This window comes from Electrona antarctica (genome assembly GCF_951216825.1).
Source record: "Electrona antarctica genome assembly, chromosome: 18".
Lineage (NCBI taxonomy): Eukaryota > Metazoa > Chordata > Actinopteri > Myctophiformes > Myctophidae > Electrona > Electrona antarctica.
In genome coordinates this window covers 28,014,808-28,033,316 of record NC_136799.1, presented here as the reverse complement: position 1 = coordinate 28,033,316, position 18,509 = coordinate 28,014,808, and the positions used below count along the sequence as shown (strand labels likewise).

Here is an 18,509-nt window from a genome sequence, read left to right as displayed (position 1 = left end):
AGGGGTGACAGTGACATGCGGGTACCTTACCATTGCAGGTGCAAAAAAAACAAAAACAAGTTGACATATCTAAGGGAAGAGTCTTCTTGGTGCAATTACATTTCTTCATATTGTTATACATTTAGAAACAACAAAAAATCAAATGTATTTGGTTCTGACATTAAAAGGGCTTCACAATTGTTTGTGTCCTATTGTTTACACTTGGTCAAATATGCATGGTTGTTTGATTGGACTGGACTTTTTGTTGTTGTTGTTTTTGTGTCTGTACTCAATTATTATTATTTTTTTATATTGTTTTAATGATGACGATAACTGTGGGGGGAGGGAGAAAATGGGGGGGAAATGGTATGTTCAAACTAAACTTAAATTGTTGAAACCTGCTACCAATAAACATATATATATATTTAAAGGGCTTCACTCTGTTCCTGATAGATTATAAAGGGCCTCTATAGATCAAATAGGCCTGAACTCCATCGATTGTCAGAATTTATTGTGACTTCATTAGCAATGAAGTCATTACTTTGCCTTTTCCTTAAAAGTCGCCCACCCCTGCACTGGTAGTGTTGTTATCTCAGTTGGGGGTCAACTAAACTCTCTCTCAATAGTATCCATCAGCTCCTCTTCTGATCCATCGAACAGTACAGGCATGGCGAGGGAGTTGTGAAGAGATCTGGAGAGCATAAAGAGGTAAGCCTATAATTAAAACAAAAATATTTGTGTGTTTCGTGTGTGTGCGTGCAAACTTAAAAGCACAATAATAATTTGACCGAATTGATCTGATTTCAACTTCATGGTGCGTAGGCCTATATAGGCTAAAAGGCACATGGGGAAGTATTGTTTTGATGTATTTTTGTCTGCCTGTTATATCTTGTAAACAATGGTATGCTATATTTTCAAGGTAAATGTGATCCGCCCCTGGGCGTCTTTCTACTAGAACTCGCGTGTGCGCATCACTGAGCTCGGAAATCAATAATTGAGCGGTCTACTTACGAGTGTTTTTCTGATCTGGGAAGAGATTCCACACAACAAGGACCCTTTGTTAGCGAACCCTGTTGAACAGTTAACACAATCATTATATGATCGTCCTCTATTGACCAATTATTTTATACAAAATATATTTTTTACAAAATTTATGTCAAAGAAAGTCAAAGTCTAAGATATTAAAAAATGGGCAAATAGGCAAATATAATCTTACATTCTGGAAGGGAGGTGTGTGTTTTTTGAAGTTGCTGAACAGACCATTGCTCTTCTTGTTTACATCAATATCTGGGCCACGTGGCTCTTCACATAATTCTGTTGTTGGCAAAAAGTGGGGAGTTGAATTAAAGTCGCTGTCGACGTGGACCCGTCTAAAATTACACAAACCGTATGTTTTGGATCGAATAGGCCTATAAGATTTCTTGGGGCTATTTTTCCTTTTAGAAAAGTCCTCGTGGTCCTCGTAATTTGCCAGAACCCGGTCCGATTCCACAATAATGTCATCGTCCTCCGCAGAACATTCAGAGTCGTGTCCTTCACTGTGGCAGTCCATCTGCGCGCGGGTGCGCGCGTTGGTAACTTTTGCAAAGTTGGGTATTTTCAATGACCTGAAAGAATGGCTCTCCAATTTCTGAGAATAAGTGTCATCTCTTTTGGGTACATCTATCTCACTGACACATGCAGGTGCGACTTTCTTCCCTCTGCTCGTCCCGCTCCCCATGACGTATGAGTTATATACTATAGGCTGCCCAGGCTGCCCTACAACTATATTAGCCTACATAACTGAGCCTGCAGCCTACAGTAGGCTACACTACTGACTACACAACTTCATGGGAGATGCAAGGGCACGCTCCCATTTCCAGATTCCCTCACCCCACCACAGTCAAGTGTTGCCAAGGTTGAAAATTAACTGAATTGACACAGTGGGGGGCTGGCATTCACTCTGACTTAACTTGAGGCCAGCTTTCGAAAAGGTTCAATAAACTTAATTCCGAGAGCAAAACAAATTTGTTAGCAGCCCGCCGCCGCTACTAGGCTATCCAGACGTCCTCCTGTCATGTAATTCCTCTGGGATAGGATAGCCTCTCATCATTGGACGATATTTTTTTATTAGTTTGCTAAGTCTCGGAAAAAAATCACTCAAAATAAGTTTTGAGAAGAGACGGACTCTCAATTTCCCATCTTATGAAGAAGCGCAGTGCATCAGCAACGGTCCATGGGAGCTGCAACAGTTGGCCAAAGAGCTAGAGAAGAGACGAGACGAGCTGTGTCCGTTACATAACACTCCAGGCTCAGACACCGCGGAGAAAACTCCGCCTTCTAAGTTCTCCATCAAATTTATAGACGAAAGAAACTCCCACACCGTTTCGATTATTTCTATTGGATGGGAAACAACCATCAACTTCTAAGAGCCTTGCACAAGGGAAACATTTATTTGGACTCAGTAGACCTATCTATAACCTAATCTGTGATCTGAATCTGTGATCTGAATCCATCAGGCGTTCATTGGGGGGAAAGGCATAACTTCTAGGCCAATGACCATGGCTAAACAGTGACAGTGACACAGCAAACAATTCGTTTGATTAATCTCTACCACATGTGACATGTCATCAGCAACAATGCCCTGCCCATTGCCTGTCTGTGTTCAGCTAATAGGGTTTACTGAGTCTGTCATGTGTGAGAAGAGGATCGAAGGACCCCCCCCCAGACACACACACACACACACACACCACCCCAGTTCCGCAGCCCCAGTGTTCCAGAAGCCACACTGACACAAGAACAGGGGCATTCCATTCCAACAGCTTGAGCTTCCCAGAGATCCCTCTATAAGCTTTTGTTTGGACCACTTGCATACACAAAAGACCCAGCAGGGGCATCTCTCTGCCAGGGCCGTCCAGCTAGAACCTCAAGTCAACCCCACACTGAAGAAGTTGTTTGCCATCTTTCATTAAGTTTTCCCCTCTCGCACTCTCACCGCCTGTCTCTTTATCTCCCTTCTTTCTTTGTGTGTGTGTGTGTGTGTGTGTGTGTGTGTGTGTGTGTGTGTGTGTGTGTGTGTGTGTGTGTGTGTGTGTGTGTGTGTGAATGTGTGCCACAGCTGTGCAACCTGCTCTCCCTGGACGTAGACCAAGTCAAAGACACCTGGCGTTTAGGCAACTGACATGCCTCACGATCGTGTAAAAACAACAGTCCACATCAGTGGTTCTCAAATGTTTTTTTTAATCTCAGGCCCCTGTAAATAACCTTTTCATCCAAGGCACTCCTGAATTTCATTGTTAGCCTACTTTAGTTTACAGAACCTTACATCATATTACGGTATGTAAATATGTAAATCTTTCAGTATGTATCACAAGGAAAACTTGAGAGAACAGTAGCCTATTTCCATTACGATTGAAATTAACTTCATAATTGACATAACCCCAGCATCCCTATTCTGGGGGGGAACATTACCCAAAAATTGCCGATCTACAAGCTCACAGCGCATCACGTGACACGCTGAGGGCTTATAGATATAGGCTATCTTTGGCGAGGAAGTTTGATGGCCCATCTTAGTGGTTAAACTGAAGTGATAAATTCCAAATATAAATAAGTAATTTGCGGCACCCCTGGACTTGTGTCACAGCACCCACTTTGAGAACCACTGGGTCCAACACTTTTGAATTCCCCTTTATTCTTAAAGTTATTTTACAAGATCCAGCCATTCTCTATGTTGTTGAATGTTGTCATGAGGCTATGTTTGTGTTTTTGAGCACAGGGCCCCTTCTCTCTGTTCACTGCTATTCTCAGTTAGCAAGCCATAGAGGAGGTGGACTCGGCAACATCTGGACAACAACTCAACGGCTTCCAGATGAGGGGGTGTCTCTGCAGCTGGGAGGAGGGAGGGAGCCCACAGCCCATTTGGCTGCATAACTGTGGTTTCTATGTGTTCTCCCAACTTCAAGAATATTCCTTCTCCCTTTGCACGGAGGGCTCGATAGGCTTGGAAGTTATTTTTCTGTAGAAGTCTTACAGATTTCCTGTAGTTTTGTCATTTTGTTTTGACCAAAATGTGAACACTATAGCCTGAATTATGAATAGATGTGATAGTTACATTATTTTGTGTAGTTATGTCTCCCAAACAGGAGAACAGCAGGAGTTGATTGATTCGTCATTCTCATTTGAAGGGAAACAAATACGAATTGCATCTCAGTGAAATGTGTTTTTGTTACATGTCTCAAGAAACCAAATATTTTAACGAGCCAGCTGCCCACTGATAGGTATTCCAATAAAAAAATGTCTGGGCCTCTTTCCCTACCAGGTAAACAAACACTATGACAGGCTGTTAAGAACAAACACAAACTATTTTGGATCATTATATTTGCCTTGCTGACCTTATTCCTCAATATTCAAGATTCCTTTATTTGTCATGTTTTTCCATTTGCAAGGAATAGTTCTCCTATTTAAAGACAGCATATATTCATAAAAGAATAAATACTCTGAAATCTGAAATAAATAAATTCATGTAAAACTAATTGCATAAGCAGATAAATCCTAAACCTAGTCCCAAATCCTCACAAGTATAGTGGCACGCACGCACGCACGCACGCACGCACGCACGCACGCACGCACGCACGCACGCACGCACGCACACACACACACACACACACACACACACACACACTTCTGTGGTGTTAATTTTCTCACATTGATTTAAGCCTATACAGTACACTTAAAAAATGGACATAGATTTTTGTTTAAGGTCAACATCCCCATCTTCAGTCACGTTTTTAAAGACAGAATTTACAGAATGAAGGTTATAGGGTTACAGTTTCCTGGACATATTTCTTGCAATCAAACAGAAGGGCCTCTAACACTTTGTACAGACGTAATCAGTTGAACAGATGAGCAAAGCTGAAAGAGAGGCATATTGTAACTCTCAGTGACACAGTGACATAAGGTTGTCAGGGTAACATCCAATGCAGCCAAGTTCAACTGCAGTAAAACAGTCACAGGCAGCCCCATTTATCTTTGAGCCTTCCCTATCCATCTGTTAGATTACTGCATGTGAATTAACGCTTTTGATGCAATGACGACATTGGATGTACGTCACAGACAGGGCTGGATTAACACCTCTGAGGGCCCCTGGGCACTGAAGCTCGAAGGCTGCACATGCAAATCTTTGCAAAAGTTTGGCCGTTTTGGGACATTTTGGGGTGGGTTTATGCCGTTATATTGGCCTATTCTCGGCCGCCTACCCCGCCCCAGAGTGACAGCCAGGCAGTAACAAACACATTATTTTTATTTGACCCACATAGTAAGCAAATGGGTGAGATAATCTGCCAGTGCCAGACAGTGTATTTCAGTGTTTTAAAAACAAAATTGTCGAGCCACCTGACGCGCTATGCATGCAGAATGTAAACAATATAAAGCGGCCCGGTTCCGGCGAGCCTTCCCGCGTCCGAAACGGTTGAGAAGTGACAGAGTTACCGTGTTGCAGCTTTCCGTGCAAATGTCCATTAAAGACTTCTATTTGTGGATACAAAGTATCCATTATATCTTGACCTTAATTTACTCCTAACTTTTTTCCTAAGAAATGAGGCCTCACCTGTTGCTCTGGCTTGCCAGTTATTTGTCTTACATTAGTACAGAAAAGGTGATAAGATGATTGTCACCAGTAGAGGGAACCAGAATTCAAGGAACTAAACGTCATGAACAGTAAGGGGTGAGTTTGTATAAGTCACTGTATTGTTAACTGCCAGTGCAATTTTGTTTGTCTGGGTCAATAAAGAGAATGTATTCTATTGATCTTCTTCAGTGTATCAAGTAATAAGTACAAACAGCCCTAACCTGATATTGCACTGCACATTCAACAGAATTATTGTCTCCACCAGGCCGAAGGCATGGGGAGAGAGTATGTTTTGCACTCCGTCCGTCCGTCCGTGTCCGTCCGTCCGTCCGTCCGTCCGTCCGTGTGTGTGTGTGTGTCCGTCCGTCCGTCTGTGTACAGCTAATCTCTGGCACCGTTAACCCGGTCGATGCCAAATTTTGCACACACACTCCCTGGATGCCAGATGAAACCTCTGCTCCACATTTTCCAGAATGGCCTGTTATAGCGCCACCAAATCGTTACACACTATCTCTAGAGTCATGTTGGCTAACATTGGCTTTCAAAGTTGGCAGGATTGGCCCGTTTTGAACAAAAAGCCTCAAATCATGAACGCAGCGTGCAATTTAAATCTTTCACAGACTTTCCTACTAGGCTGAGGAATATATCCCACCATTTTCACATTGGCCTGTTATAGCACCACCAACAGGTGGATTTCTGCAAAACACATTTTTGGAACAAAAATTGGCCTGGCCACCAGGAGGCCACAACCTGACCTGCCCTGGTGGAGACCTGTGCCCCGAGGGGCACTTTATCTAGTTGTCAATTATCTGCATGCCCTATCCAGTTATGCAATACCCATTGTACCCGTTGCCAACAGGTACTCTACCTGTTGTACCCGTCTGTCTGTCTCACAGTGTCCCTTTTATGCTCATATATGGATCATCATCATATATGCCTGATGTCTCCTGATGGTAGTTCTGGAGAAGCCCCTATCCGACCGACTTGAAGCCAGACACCGCACTCCCTCTACTCAGGTCCTCTTTGATGCGCCTGCCGAGTTTGAAGTCGGCCTGTCCCATAAGCCATAGCTTACCAATGAGATTCAGAGTGAGTAGAACTAAATTCTGCCATATTATAACGATATGATACTTGAAAATGGACAGATTCATAATTCATACATAGATGGACCTGTATTATATTGTACTAGTGATTCCAAACTTGGTCTACTCTGTAGTTACTAATCCCTGCCCATGTTTATGTCAAAAAGCAACATAATCAGCAGGAAACAATTACTGCCTCTCAGGCCTCATTCACACGTATCAAACACCAATCAAGCAAATGTTTGGTTGTTTTTTTGTTTTTTTAGGCCACCACAATGTTTTTCCAATGGGAGTCACATGGTTTGACCAAACATTTTTGTTTGATGCGGGGGGAGGGGCAGAACACTGCAGCAATCAGTAATCAAACACAAATGTTTGGCCAAACCATGTGACTCCCATTGGAAAAGCATTGTGCGTGTTTCCTCCTCCACGTCATCAGTGCCCATACCCGAGACGGGGTTGGCGAAAGGGCCTTTCTGTGTGGAGTTTGCATGTTCTCCCCGTGCCCCCTACGGTAGGTACCCTCACAAAAAACATGCTGTAATCCTGGTCTCTAACTGCCTCCCCCTGGCCAGCCGGGGCACCTGATGGAGGGGAAAGGAACTGGTTGGAATAACGTGTTCCTTCCACGCACTACGTCCAACCAGGGAAACTCCCCCCTGTCAGGTGTAAAGGAGCAACTTGGACACTCAGGCATGAAGGAAGCATGAGTCCGTTGCTCTCTCCATGTCCCCCATATATGGGGACTAGGTTGGCGGAGTGTGTGTAGAGCCCAGGATCACATTAGATAATTGACACAGGGGTGAAAAATGGGTTACAAAATCGTGGGTTAAAAAATATTAAAAAAAAAAGGAAAAGCATTGTGGTGGCCTAAAAAAAACAAAAAAACGACCAAACATTTGCTTGATTGGTGTTTGATACATGTGAATGAGGCCTCAGATTACAGTCTCTCAGAGCACTCAATATCACCACCTGCTCACTTCCTAATTACCTAGCAGGTAAGAGGCTTGATCAAGAGAGGAACTCCAAATAATCAATCCTTGTATTATACTCAGCTTGTATGTCAGAAAACTCAATATCCAAATGTAATGTACTGGAGGTTTTGGTTAAACTCAATTTGAGCATATTCAGTTTCCTTCAAGTTTAGTCCAATTTATGCATATGCTTTGATTATTTTAGGTCAATCAGTTATTAGTTTCCTTCACAATAATTTGGCCTACTACTTTACACACTACTGCTATACAGTGCTGGAAGTATGGTTGCACTATCACTTTCACTCACTTTTAATCCATTTGCTCCCAGGCTAGCACTAACCTGGTTCAGCCACCACTAGAAACAGTTGTAAATGTCCCTCCTTTGTTCTTTTTCCTTTTCCCCCTCACCATGCCGTGGCAGACAGTGTGTCATGTTGATTATAGCAAGTTGCTGTGAAGCAGTGCCTCAGTCAAACAAGTCGTGGCTCCGATACTGATGTGGAATGAATATGCCGAGGTAAATCCACAGTAAACTCTGCTTCTCAAACATCCCTCAGGTTCTTACTGAGCTGGCTTCTTGATCTTTGTGCATTAGTAATGCTATGCTGCAGACAGTTCTGGAAAACACATTTTAAGGGTGATTATGACAATTGAGAAGTTGTGTGCTTGAAACCTTCTTCCCAGGGCTTTCTGGGCAATAGTTATTACATAGTGGTATCATACCACTACAGTATGTACTTTTGGTTAAGTACATTTTGATACCAATATCTTTGTACTTTCACGCAAGTACATTTTGAATTCCTGACTTTTACTTACTAGTATTTCTATATTGCCGTATTGACACTTTCACTTAAGTAAAAATGTGAGTACTTTTTCCACCACTGGGCATGGGTTTGGTGTAGTTCAGGCCAGGGTAAGTATATCTTGGAGGGCGGTTATCTAATGAGATTGTGTGACCTCAGACTCCTGGATTCAAAGCAGGGAGAAATTGGGTGCTGGAAGCTACCGGTTCACAAGCCATGAACTACTGTGATTATTATACTGTGTTACTGCTTATATTCAATGATGATCTCTCTCTCTTTCTCTTTCTCTCTCTCTCTCTCACTCTGATCACAACTCCGCAAAAGGTGGTTCTCCATTGTAGACCACAATGTTTCCTCAAAATAGAAAACTAAATAAATAACAACCTAAGCCATCCTCTGGAGGGTGCTATACAGTTACGCGATTGTGTAGGTTACTAATACTATACAGGCAAAAAACAAATAAACTCAATTGATCCATGTTTTCTCAGTGATATCTTCTCATCTCTCTTTTTTCTTTCTTCAGAAAAGGCATCACCATTGATGCTTTTCATAGTGCTGACAGTTTTGTGGCCATGGAGTGGACTGAATGGAAGAATGGTCTACATTTATATATGTGATATGACACGTAGTGACACCAGTATGGTCCTGGCTGTAAATCCATGATCCTGGGAATACAGTATATGCCTGACACTATGTGTTTGTTTGTGGGAGATGTGGAAAAACCTTTACATGGTGTTCTCAATGATTTTCTAGTGAATGCACTGTAATATTTGTGTCAGCATATGAATGTCTGTTGCCCATGTATGAAGCAACATGCAAGTATGCCAGATATACTGTAGTAAAACAAAAGTGTAGTATATAACGAAAGTAAAGGAGCCATATGCACCCGCCTACCCCATTTTATATAATGGGACTGTTGATGGCTGAGTGACAATATCATTTGTCTTGTCTCATGGCCTCAGCCAATCTGAAAATATGGTTTTGGATTCCAACAGTGTGTGGCTTTTATGTAACTGAATTGGAAAGGGTTTTGACCACAAGCTGTTTCGACAGAGAGATAGTTGTTATTGTTGTTATTGTATAATAACTGACTCCATTTATCATCTAGATTTTAAGCTTGGATTTTAGGTTTTGCTGCTGTGAGGTTGCGAGAGGTTTTTCCTTTCAATTCAACTCAAAGGAGCTTTATTGGCATGAGAAAACACATTTCCAAAGGTTCAGGTGTTCCTAATGCATGAATGCCCTGCATGTTTGTGTCATATTTGGGGGGTACGAGATCAGTGGAGCTCTCTCTGGTGTTGTGCCTTTGGGCGTTTCTCACTCTAGTGACAGACCTGACAGTTTTACATAATAACTTTCAGTATTCAGGTCAAATGTTTCCTAAAATACTAGGACTGAGACCTGCTTTTCGGCTTCCTCACTTTGGTAAATATTTACTTATTAAGCTTATTCCTATATGACTTTCAGATAGATGACATGATGCAAGGAAAACATACTATAAGAGCCTTGCACAAGGGAAACATTTATTTGTTTGTTTCAGTTGTAAGCTGTAAAATAGCCAATATACAATATCTCACAGCGCATCACGGCACGTTGCTTTAGTAGTATCAGCCATTTTCGGTGTGCAACACCGCATAAATCCTTCTTTAAAGTTTTCCCTTATACACAGGGTTTACGTGAAGCCCTCAACGACTCAATAGATGAGCAGACGTTCTGAATATTGTTAAGACTGAAGCAAGCAGGGACTCTCTCACGATGCGTTGTGGGTTTTTAGATCTGCTATTTCGTTTGACATGCCCAAAATAGAGATGTCAGGTTGAAGGTAAATAGGCAGATTGCAGGATGAATCCTACTGGTTTTGGTGACCCCATGGACTTCCCTCCAGCACCGACCATAGGCCAAAATGTTCACTTGCTTTCTGTTTTAAAGGCACTTTGTATTATTATAAATATTGTACATGGTCCATTATGTTATTAAAATCTTTTGCTGTGTGTGTGTGTGTGTGTGTGTGTGTGTGTGTGTGTGTGTGTGTGTGTGTGTGTGTGTGTGTGTGTGTGTGTGTGTGTGTGTGTGTGTGTGTGTGTGTGTGTGTGGCGTGTGTGTGTGTGTGTGTATATACATGTATAATTATTAAGGGACCAAGAAGTCACAAAGGGACTTTGGTCACTTATTGTTTTTGACCCGTTTGACCGTTGGCAATGACACTTTGATACACATATGTGTCTCCTCATGCCGAACAACTTTCGTGTTCTGACTTTTGACCTTTAGATCACCGGCCATTTAAAACTTTATGAAAAACAGTTAAAAATCTCCACCAAGGATATTTGATCAAAATGCACAAAAACATCTACACGTGAACTTTGGACCTATACGGACAAGAAATCGTAGTACAAGTGAAAAAATGAAGGTTTTATGAGCCAATGAAAATTGCTGTTTTGCTCCAATTGGCGCTATAGCAATTTTTTTAAAATGAAACCTTTGAACAGGCATAACTCATGCTTTGTTTGGCCAAAATTCATGGCACTTGTTTCCACATGTTCCTTGACTCATGAGGAACACATCTGTCACTTTGAAAAGTAAGCTCCGCCCTCAGACTTTCCACCATTTTGAGCAGTTTGAAAAATGCTTATACCTGATTTTCTGCCTGGATTTTTGAGCAATTTGCGTGAAACGTCCTACACACAATCTATGGACCATTAATTGAAATCCCAGTTGAAGAGAAATTTGTACGTGAAAACATGAACAGCGGTAATCCATAATGACATACCCAAAATGAGGACACATACTTGTTACCAAAACACTGAAAGGTTTTGCTGTTTACAATGTTACAATTGTTTCTGTGTAGCTCAGTCAGTAGGGCTCTTGCCCTTAGACCACAAGGTTGTGTGTTCAAATCCGGGTACCGACAACTCAGCCCGATTCTTATTTGTGCATATTGTTCTTATTGCATATTGTCTTCTTTCTTGGTCCCGCCTTATCGCTGCTTGCAGCTATATTTATAATTATTATTTTATTTGTTTAATCTCCAGTAGTGAGTGAAGTAGGTTTGTGATATTCACTCCTGTCCCCTGTGCTGTACTTGTATTTGCAATTTTGACTCTTAGGACTCTTGGGAAAGAGTCAGCTCCAATGTGATTACAGCAGCATTAAGGGCTAAATGTTTCCCTTTATTAACATACCGTTAAGAACACTTACGAGACTTCATTGCAATTTGTGGCTTCAATAAGGCCTGGCACTGCAAAGTCATTTTTTTTCTTCACTCCTAACAATCCAGCTGATGTGTGTTTTTGTGTGCGTGTGCGTGTGTGCGTGTGCGTGCGTGCGTGCGTGCGTGCGTGCGTATACTGTGTTTAGGCAAAGTGTTTCTTTAAGTGGGGCAACAGGGCAACAGCTCCTGGTGATCTCATACTAATTTAAGGTCAGAAGAACCCTGCCGGCATTGTTTGTGATAATTATAGGTATACATGGTTATAACTTTACAGCCAGGAAGCAGTGTTAGTCAGACTGAGACTCAGGAAGCAGTGTTAGTCAGACTGAGACTCCTCTTACAGGAAGCAGTGTTAGTCAGACTGAGACTCCTCTTACAGGAAGCAGTGTTAGTCAGACTGAGACTCAGGAAGCAGTGTTAGTCAGACTGAGACTCAGGAAGCAGTGTTAGTCAGACTGAGACTCAGGAAGCAGTGTTAGTCAGACTGAGACTCCTCTTACAGGAAGCAGTGTTAGTCAGACTGAGACTCAGGAAGCAGTGTTAGTCAGACTGAGACTCAGGAAGCAGTGTTAGTCAGACTGAGACTCCTCTTATAGCAGTGTTAGTCAGACTGAGACTCCTCTTATAGCAGTGTTAGTCAGACTGAGACTCCTCTTATATCAGGAAGCAGTGTTAGTCAGACTGAGACTCCTCTTATATCAGGAAGCAGTGTTAGTCAGACTGAGACTCCTCTTATATCAGGAAGCAGTGTTAGTCAGACTGAGACTCCTCTTATATCAGGAAGCAGTGTTAGTCAGACTGAGACTCCTCTTATATCAGGAAGCAGTGTTAGTCAGACTGAGACTCCTCTTATATCAACCATAATTGGAAAGTCATGTTCTTGTATTGAATCTTTGACTTGGTGTTAGTCTTTTCACTAGAATTGTTTCATAGTGTATAAAATCTCTTTGTTGAGCAAAAACTTTTAAAAACAATGTAATTTTACTTTCTTCTATGAGAAATATATCAACTCTGTTATGCCCCATTACCATTCAAAGATTTCTCTCAGGTTTGATATCGGCTAGTATCTGTCTATATCTTGTGACAGTGTTAACCAAACTAACCCTAACTCCCTTTTTTAAATACATGAATTTTCTAAATGTTAACATTTCAAAATCTAAGGTAGGCCTATTACAATCGTCAGAACATTGCTTCATTTTATTCACAACCATAAATAAATAAAATAAAAATACTATTGCTCAAATATATGTTGAATACCCCAACGTCGAGGAACAGGGTTTCAGATCTTGTGGGTATTTTTTCTATCTTGAATTAAACAAGCATGGAAGGAGAAGCTGGGCATTGAGATAGACAATAGACAAAGGTCAAACTGCATAGAATATTTCCTGATCTAGATGTAAGTGTGCAGATCGTATATTAAACCATCTTTTCTGGATGTATCCAAATCTACATAATTCTTGGTGTCTTATATTCCTTCCTATGTATTCTACTAGTGTTCTACTATTTTTGTTATTTACATAATCTGTTGTTGCAGCATCTAAGAAGTAAGAACTAGAATTTGCAAATACGTAGTATATGTTCATTTTATATTTTGTATGCTCTATGCTTTTAGTTTTTGTGTCTTTTTGTCGTTGTCAGTGCCTTGTGTATGTGTTGGCTACTTCCTTTTTGCTGGTTGTTTTCTTTTGGATGCTTGCTTTTTGTTTCATCATTTTCTCTTCGTGGGGAGAGGGATTGATTTGTTGTGTGTATGGTTTTGAATTGATTATTGTTCTACTTGTCTGTTGTGTGAAAAACATTTTCGAATAAAAATATTATAAACCTTTCTAAATATATTCAGAATAGCAGATCTCCCAAAAATAGCGGATCTATAAGATCACAATGCATTGATGCGACGTGTTTGTCATACACAAAAGTAGATAGGGCTTAAGTGGTAATGGGTTTAGCAGCTAGTGAAGCAGAAGGGTGTAATCTGTGTGGAATAGACTCACCCATTCTTGACAAATTACACTGGGTAAGCAAGTCTAGAAACACGTTAGCTCAGTGTTTGTAAGATTTATGAGCACGTCGGCATCCACATCTAATTCACTTGCATCTGGCAGACACGGCACAAAGTCCATGACAGGAAAAAAAGAGATTTCCTCAACATTTTTTGTGAGGACGTATGCACTTCCCCTGTCGTTCAAAAGGGGATTGTAAAAGTTAACTAGCAATAGCAATGCAGCAAACACATGCTGACATATGGCACATTGTGCTGATCAAAGCCTTAAAATGGGGAGGGTTGACATTTCAGCATTTCTTCACACTGTCTTGCCTAAAGATCTGGAAATAAGAGAGAGACCTTCCTAAATAAAGGTGTTTGAATGGCACACTTACAGTAGAGGATTAGAAGTAATTCGGCCAAATTTCAGATATGCTTTCTAAAATAACGAAGAGGACGTAGCTTTTTCAAATAGCCTCTCTGTCAATGTGAAGCAATTTTCTTCTCTAGCTGTCTTACAAGGAGTATATACCCCTGTTGTTCAACTTGACAGCCAGAGCTCATTGGACCAGACTGAATTATTCAGGCTCCCAGCACCTCTCTCCTTTACGTGGACCGAGGTTTGGACAGAGGGGGGGGGGGGGCTTCCTTCCTTTCAGCCCTGTCCAGCCTAGCAGTCCCCCAAACATGTATCCTATATTACAATTGAAAACATGTCCCCAAAAGCACGCACAGGAACAAAAGGCACCAGCTACTACGTCACTGACACGCTGCAACACGCTGCAACACACACTGCAACAACACACTAACACGACACAGTCTTACCCTCCGCGTCGATCCACGGCTATCTCCTCATGTCGCGCCGCACGCCCACAATCAACAACACCCGCGTAAAAACTGTCATTGCACTGCCACTACAGCCGCCTCCCGTCCACACTCACAAACAACATCAATATCAATAATAAACACAAACACGCCACAAGCACCGACACCCCCGCCTAATTTGTTGCCAGGTCTATGAAAACAAGCCCAGAAACAATGCCATTCAACACGCTACTTACAACTCGCTTACAATTCGCAGACCTGGCAACACTGCATCCTGTTTTCCCATTGGCTACGGTTGCTACAACACGCATTTGCACTGCATCTTGGGAGCAACACAGCTTAATGTAGGGGTCACCGATTGCTGTGCTACATCCCCCTCATGCTCTCACCACCCCGTTCGGCTACACCACACACACTCACCTACACAATTCTCCACATGCAACACAGGGCCCTTATTGGCTAGCCCCCTCACATGGCGATCCCCACGCAACAAAACACAGCCAGCCACACACACACACACCCACCCACACACACACACAACGCCCACGTTCGGAAATATCGCACTGAGCGCACTGTGCAAACCTGGCGTGGTACAAGCCGGACAAACAGACGCGCAAATATCGACACGAACAACAACAACAACACTACACGCACACGCGCGCGCTGCAACAACACACAGCTACGTACAGTGTGTGTGTGTGTGTGCGTGCGTGCGTGCGCGGGGGGGAATTTGGATCGCCTCGCGATGCAGCGAAAATGCCACTACACTACACAGGGCTCGACAGTGCGACTAGGTACTCGCATTTGCGCCTTACAACATCACCGTGCGAGTTGTAACATTCACTTTGTACCACCGGTGCGACTACACAATCCGAACTTTAAAGCTACAACTTGCGCAGTTTACATCCACAAGAATGTGTCACTCTCTCGGTTCTGCACCGCTGCTGGAGAAGTATAGCACTGTCGCAGGCAGCGCAACTAATCCCCCCCCCCCCCACACACCCCAGAGACGGAGGAGAGAGAAGAGAGCGAGAGAGACAGAGAGCACACACGTGAGTCCTGCAAATTATATTGACCCAATATTAATTTGTACAACCTAGCAAAGCATAAGATATCATGCTTCGCAGAATAGGCTGGTCTCTCTTTTTACAAGACATACGCCATTGCATACAGCTTCTCAACCTTTTACATTTCAAGGACCCCCATAACTCTGAGAGTAAAACCAAATGGACCCATAAGAGTCCCATTTGATTCCATTTGTACAGTATCACAGTTAAACGTTATAACAGAGTCCATTTGGTTCCATTTGTACACTCTCAGAGTTACAGACCTGTAGGGTCCACTTGGTTCCATTTGTACACTCTCAGAGTTACAGACCTATAATGGGTCCATTTGGAACCCCCTCAAGGAACCATGAGGGTCCCTGGATCACACCTTTGACAGCCACTGCTTTAAATCTATACATAACTAATATAGAGCATATTTGATCCATTTATTGTTATGGATAAGAACAACAACACTACACGCGCGCGCGCGCACGCGCTGCAACACAAAACAGCTGCATAAAACGCGTGTCACTGTGGACTTCTGTATCTGTGGACTTCTGTATCGCAACGCGGGGCAACGCAACTCTGGGATGAGCGGGCCGAAGGCCCGCGAAATTCTAGTGTTGTACATGGAGGTAAGAACTTCTCCTTTTGGCAACCTTCAAAACATCAGTCTGAAAGGGCAATATATTGTTTCAAAAACATGTATGTATTTTTGTTTGTTTGTTTGTGTCTCAAGCTGAAAAAGTTTGGGAACCAGTGCTCTGGAGCCCCCTCCCTCCACATATGTTGCCAGAAGTAAAATGTTCCGCCTGTTAAACAGAACACCTCCATCCCCACAGCAGCTCAGTGACGGGCCTGGTACTCCTTGTGGCTCTGCTTTGACGTACGAAGACTGCTGAGCCCAGATGAGCTTCAAAACGCAGCATGAAAACACAGACTGACGATAGCTGATCTGCACCTGGTGGGATGTTATGCACACCACCACCAACCGCCTCTGCCTGACTGAGTTATTGAGAAGTGACAGGGACAGAGCTGTCACACAAAAATGTAAAACACCTTGGAACAGGGAGGACGTAGACCTTATTTTGTGTCTCTTCAAGCCAAGTAAAGTGTTGCTGATTGGCAAGCGAGTACACAGCGAGTACACAGCGAACCCGTACATTTTAAACGGGGGGGTCTCCTGTCAACTACGTAAGTACATTTGTACACATGGTTAAATGTATTTGAGGATGAAGCAACAGATGCCAAGCTGCAAGAAAATACTTAATACAATTTCTGCAAGAGAGAGAAATGAAAACACACACACACACACACACACACACACACACACACACACACACACACACACACACACACACACACACACACACACACACACACACACACACACACACACACACACACACACACACAAACAGTAACAACATAGCAGAAATAGAACAGGCAACCTCAGATGACTGCATGTCAAGGTTAAGGAAATGCAACAAAGCACTGGAGTGTGTTCATAGGAAATCAATACTGGGCCTCTCATTAATGCACTCATACTGCTGTGTTAGTAGACAGGCTGCAAGAGACTGTGAGGATACAATATGCTCAATTCAGACACCGTACAGTCAGGAAAAACTATTCTTGGTATGTAGAGCTGAGCATGCAATAAATTATCAGGAAAGCATAACGTTTAATGTACGTTCCAGGTTGCATACAGCAAAATATGTGTATGGACAATGGACACACTCAACAACACTGTTGCAGATTTTGTAATGTACAGTATTGGTCATCAACTGTCGTTGATGACGACTGTTGTTAAACTAGGAGAGAGAGAAAGCAAGCAGATTCATGATTCTGTATCAAATCTCTAATCATGTCTGTTTAGGTCTTATTTCAGTGAGAAAACTCTTGAAATGAATACATATGTTTATTGAGCATAAATAGGCCTATATAAATAGCAATTCGTGTCAAGGCTCTGTCTCGTTTCATTCATTCCCTAAGCGTGAAATGTGATTTGCCAAATAGATCTGAAGGGAATGATATATAGACCTCCATAAGGGAGTCATATAGCCCGGGTTGCTAGTGTAGCGGTCCGGGCACCTAGGCTGCTAGCCAGCCTGACGGTGTGTCGCGGGTTCGACTCCCGGCCTTTGCCGCGTGTCACCCCCATCTCTCTCCCCATTTCCTGTCACCATACTGTACACTATTCAATAAAGGCAGAAAAAGCCCAAAAAGATATCTTTAAAAAAAAGCGGGTGGATGCTGGGGTGGTGGTGGGAGCCCAAAAAACCTCATAGAGCACAAAGCAGCAGTAGAGGAGCAGCCAAAAGAATGAGCTGTGAGCAGGGAGGTTTGAATATCCCGCCCTAATCAGATAGAGTGAGCATGTGACTGATCAGCTGATCCGTAATTGCCGCACCCTTAAGTTGTCTGCTAGCAACAACTAGCTCTGCAGGCTTCGCATCATTAATGTCAACTCTATTGTTCGCTAGCGGCACATCTCATCTGAGATCTGACCTCATGCCAGGGCTGGACTGGGACAAAAATTCGGCCCGGTCATTTTCGTGCGAATTTCGTGCGAATTTCATGCACCACAACCAGCGTGCAGATAGCAGAAACTCTACCGCCCGCTCCGTCGAGGCACACACAAACAAACAAGCCCTAATACCACCCCTTTTACAAAACAACATAAATGATACAAACCAACAGACAACTACACAACCTTTGTTGCTCTCACAAGAATGATGCTGGCAAAAGGATTGGTAGAAGAGGGTATATTTGTCACTCACTGATACAGGTACAGTGAAATTATCATGATGGCACTTGCAGAATGGCAGCCCGGACCTTTCCTGGTGGCCTGCCACCTATTGGCATGCCTGCCTGTCATATCATAACTTGAGCGGCCCCCTACGGTCGCGGCACTGCACCGGGAATATGCCCGGTACGTCCTGTGGCCAGCCCACCCCTGCCTCATGCTTTCTTTGGACCCCTGAACGACCTAAGAATCTAATCAGC

At 42.8% G+C, this 18,509-nt stretch overlaps 1 protein-coding gene across 1 annotated transcript; it reads right to left on the bottom strand.

The window, feature by feature from the left end:
• Nucleotides 1-538: 538 nt before the first annotated feature.
• LOC306941744 (uncharacterized protein) lies at nt 539-2,273 on the bottom strand. The gene is made up of 3 exons (XM_079527384.1): nt 1,196-2,273; nt 991-1,049; nt 539-670 (listed from the first exon to the last, which is right to left on the bottom strand). Exons 1-3 carry the CDS (start codon nt 1,697-1,699, stop codon nt 583-585), a joined length of 651 nt encoding a protein of 216 aa, XP_079383510.1. The 5' UTR covers nt 1,700-2,273; the 3' UTR covers nt 539-582.
• Nucleotides 2,274-18,509: the final 16,236 nt, after the last annotated feature.

Excerpts from the sequence above, each read along its gene's own strand:
- LOC306941744 (XM_079527384.1), bottom strand. The coding sequence starts at position 1,699 with ATGGGGAGCGGGACGAGCAGAGGGAAGAAAGTCGCACCTGCATGTGTC. Across the intron at positions 1,050-1,195 it reads ACACACCTCCCTTCCAGAAT|GGTTCGCTAACAAAGGGTCC; the intron begins GTAAGATTATAT and ends ACTGTTCAACAG. Across the intron at positions 671-990 it reads CCCAGATCAGAAAAACACTC|ATCTCTTCACAACTCCCTCG; the intron begins GTAAGTAGACCG and ends TATGCTCTCCAG.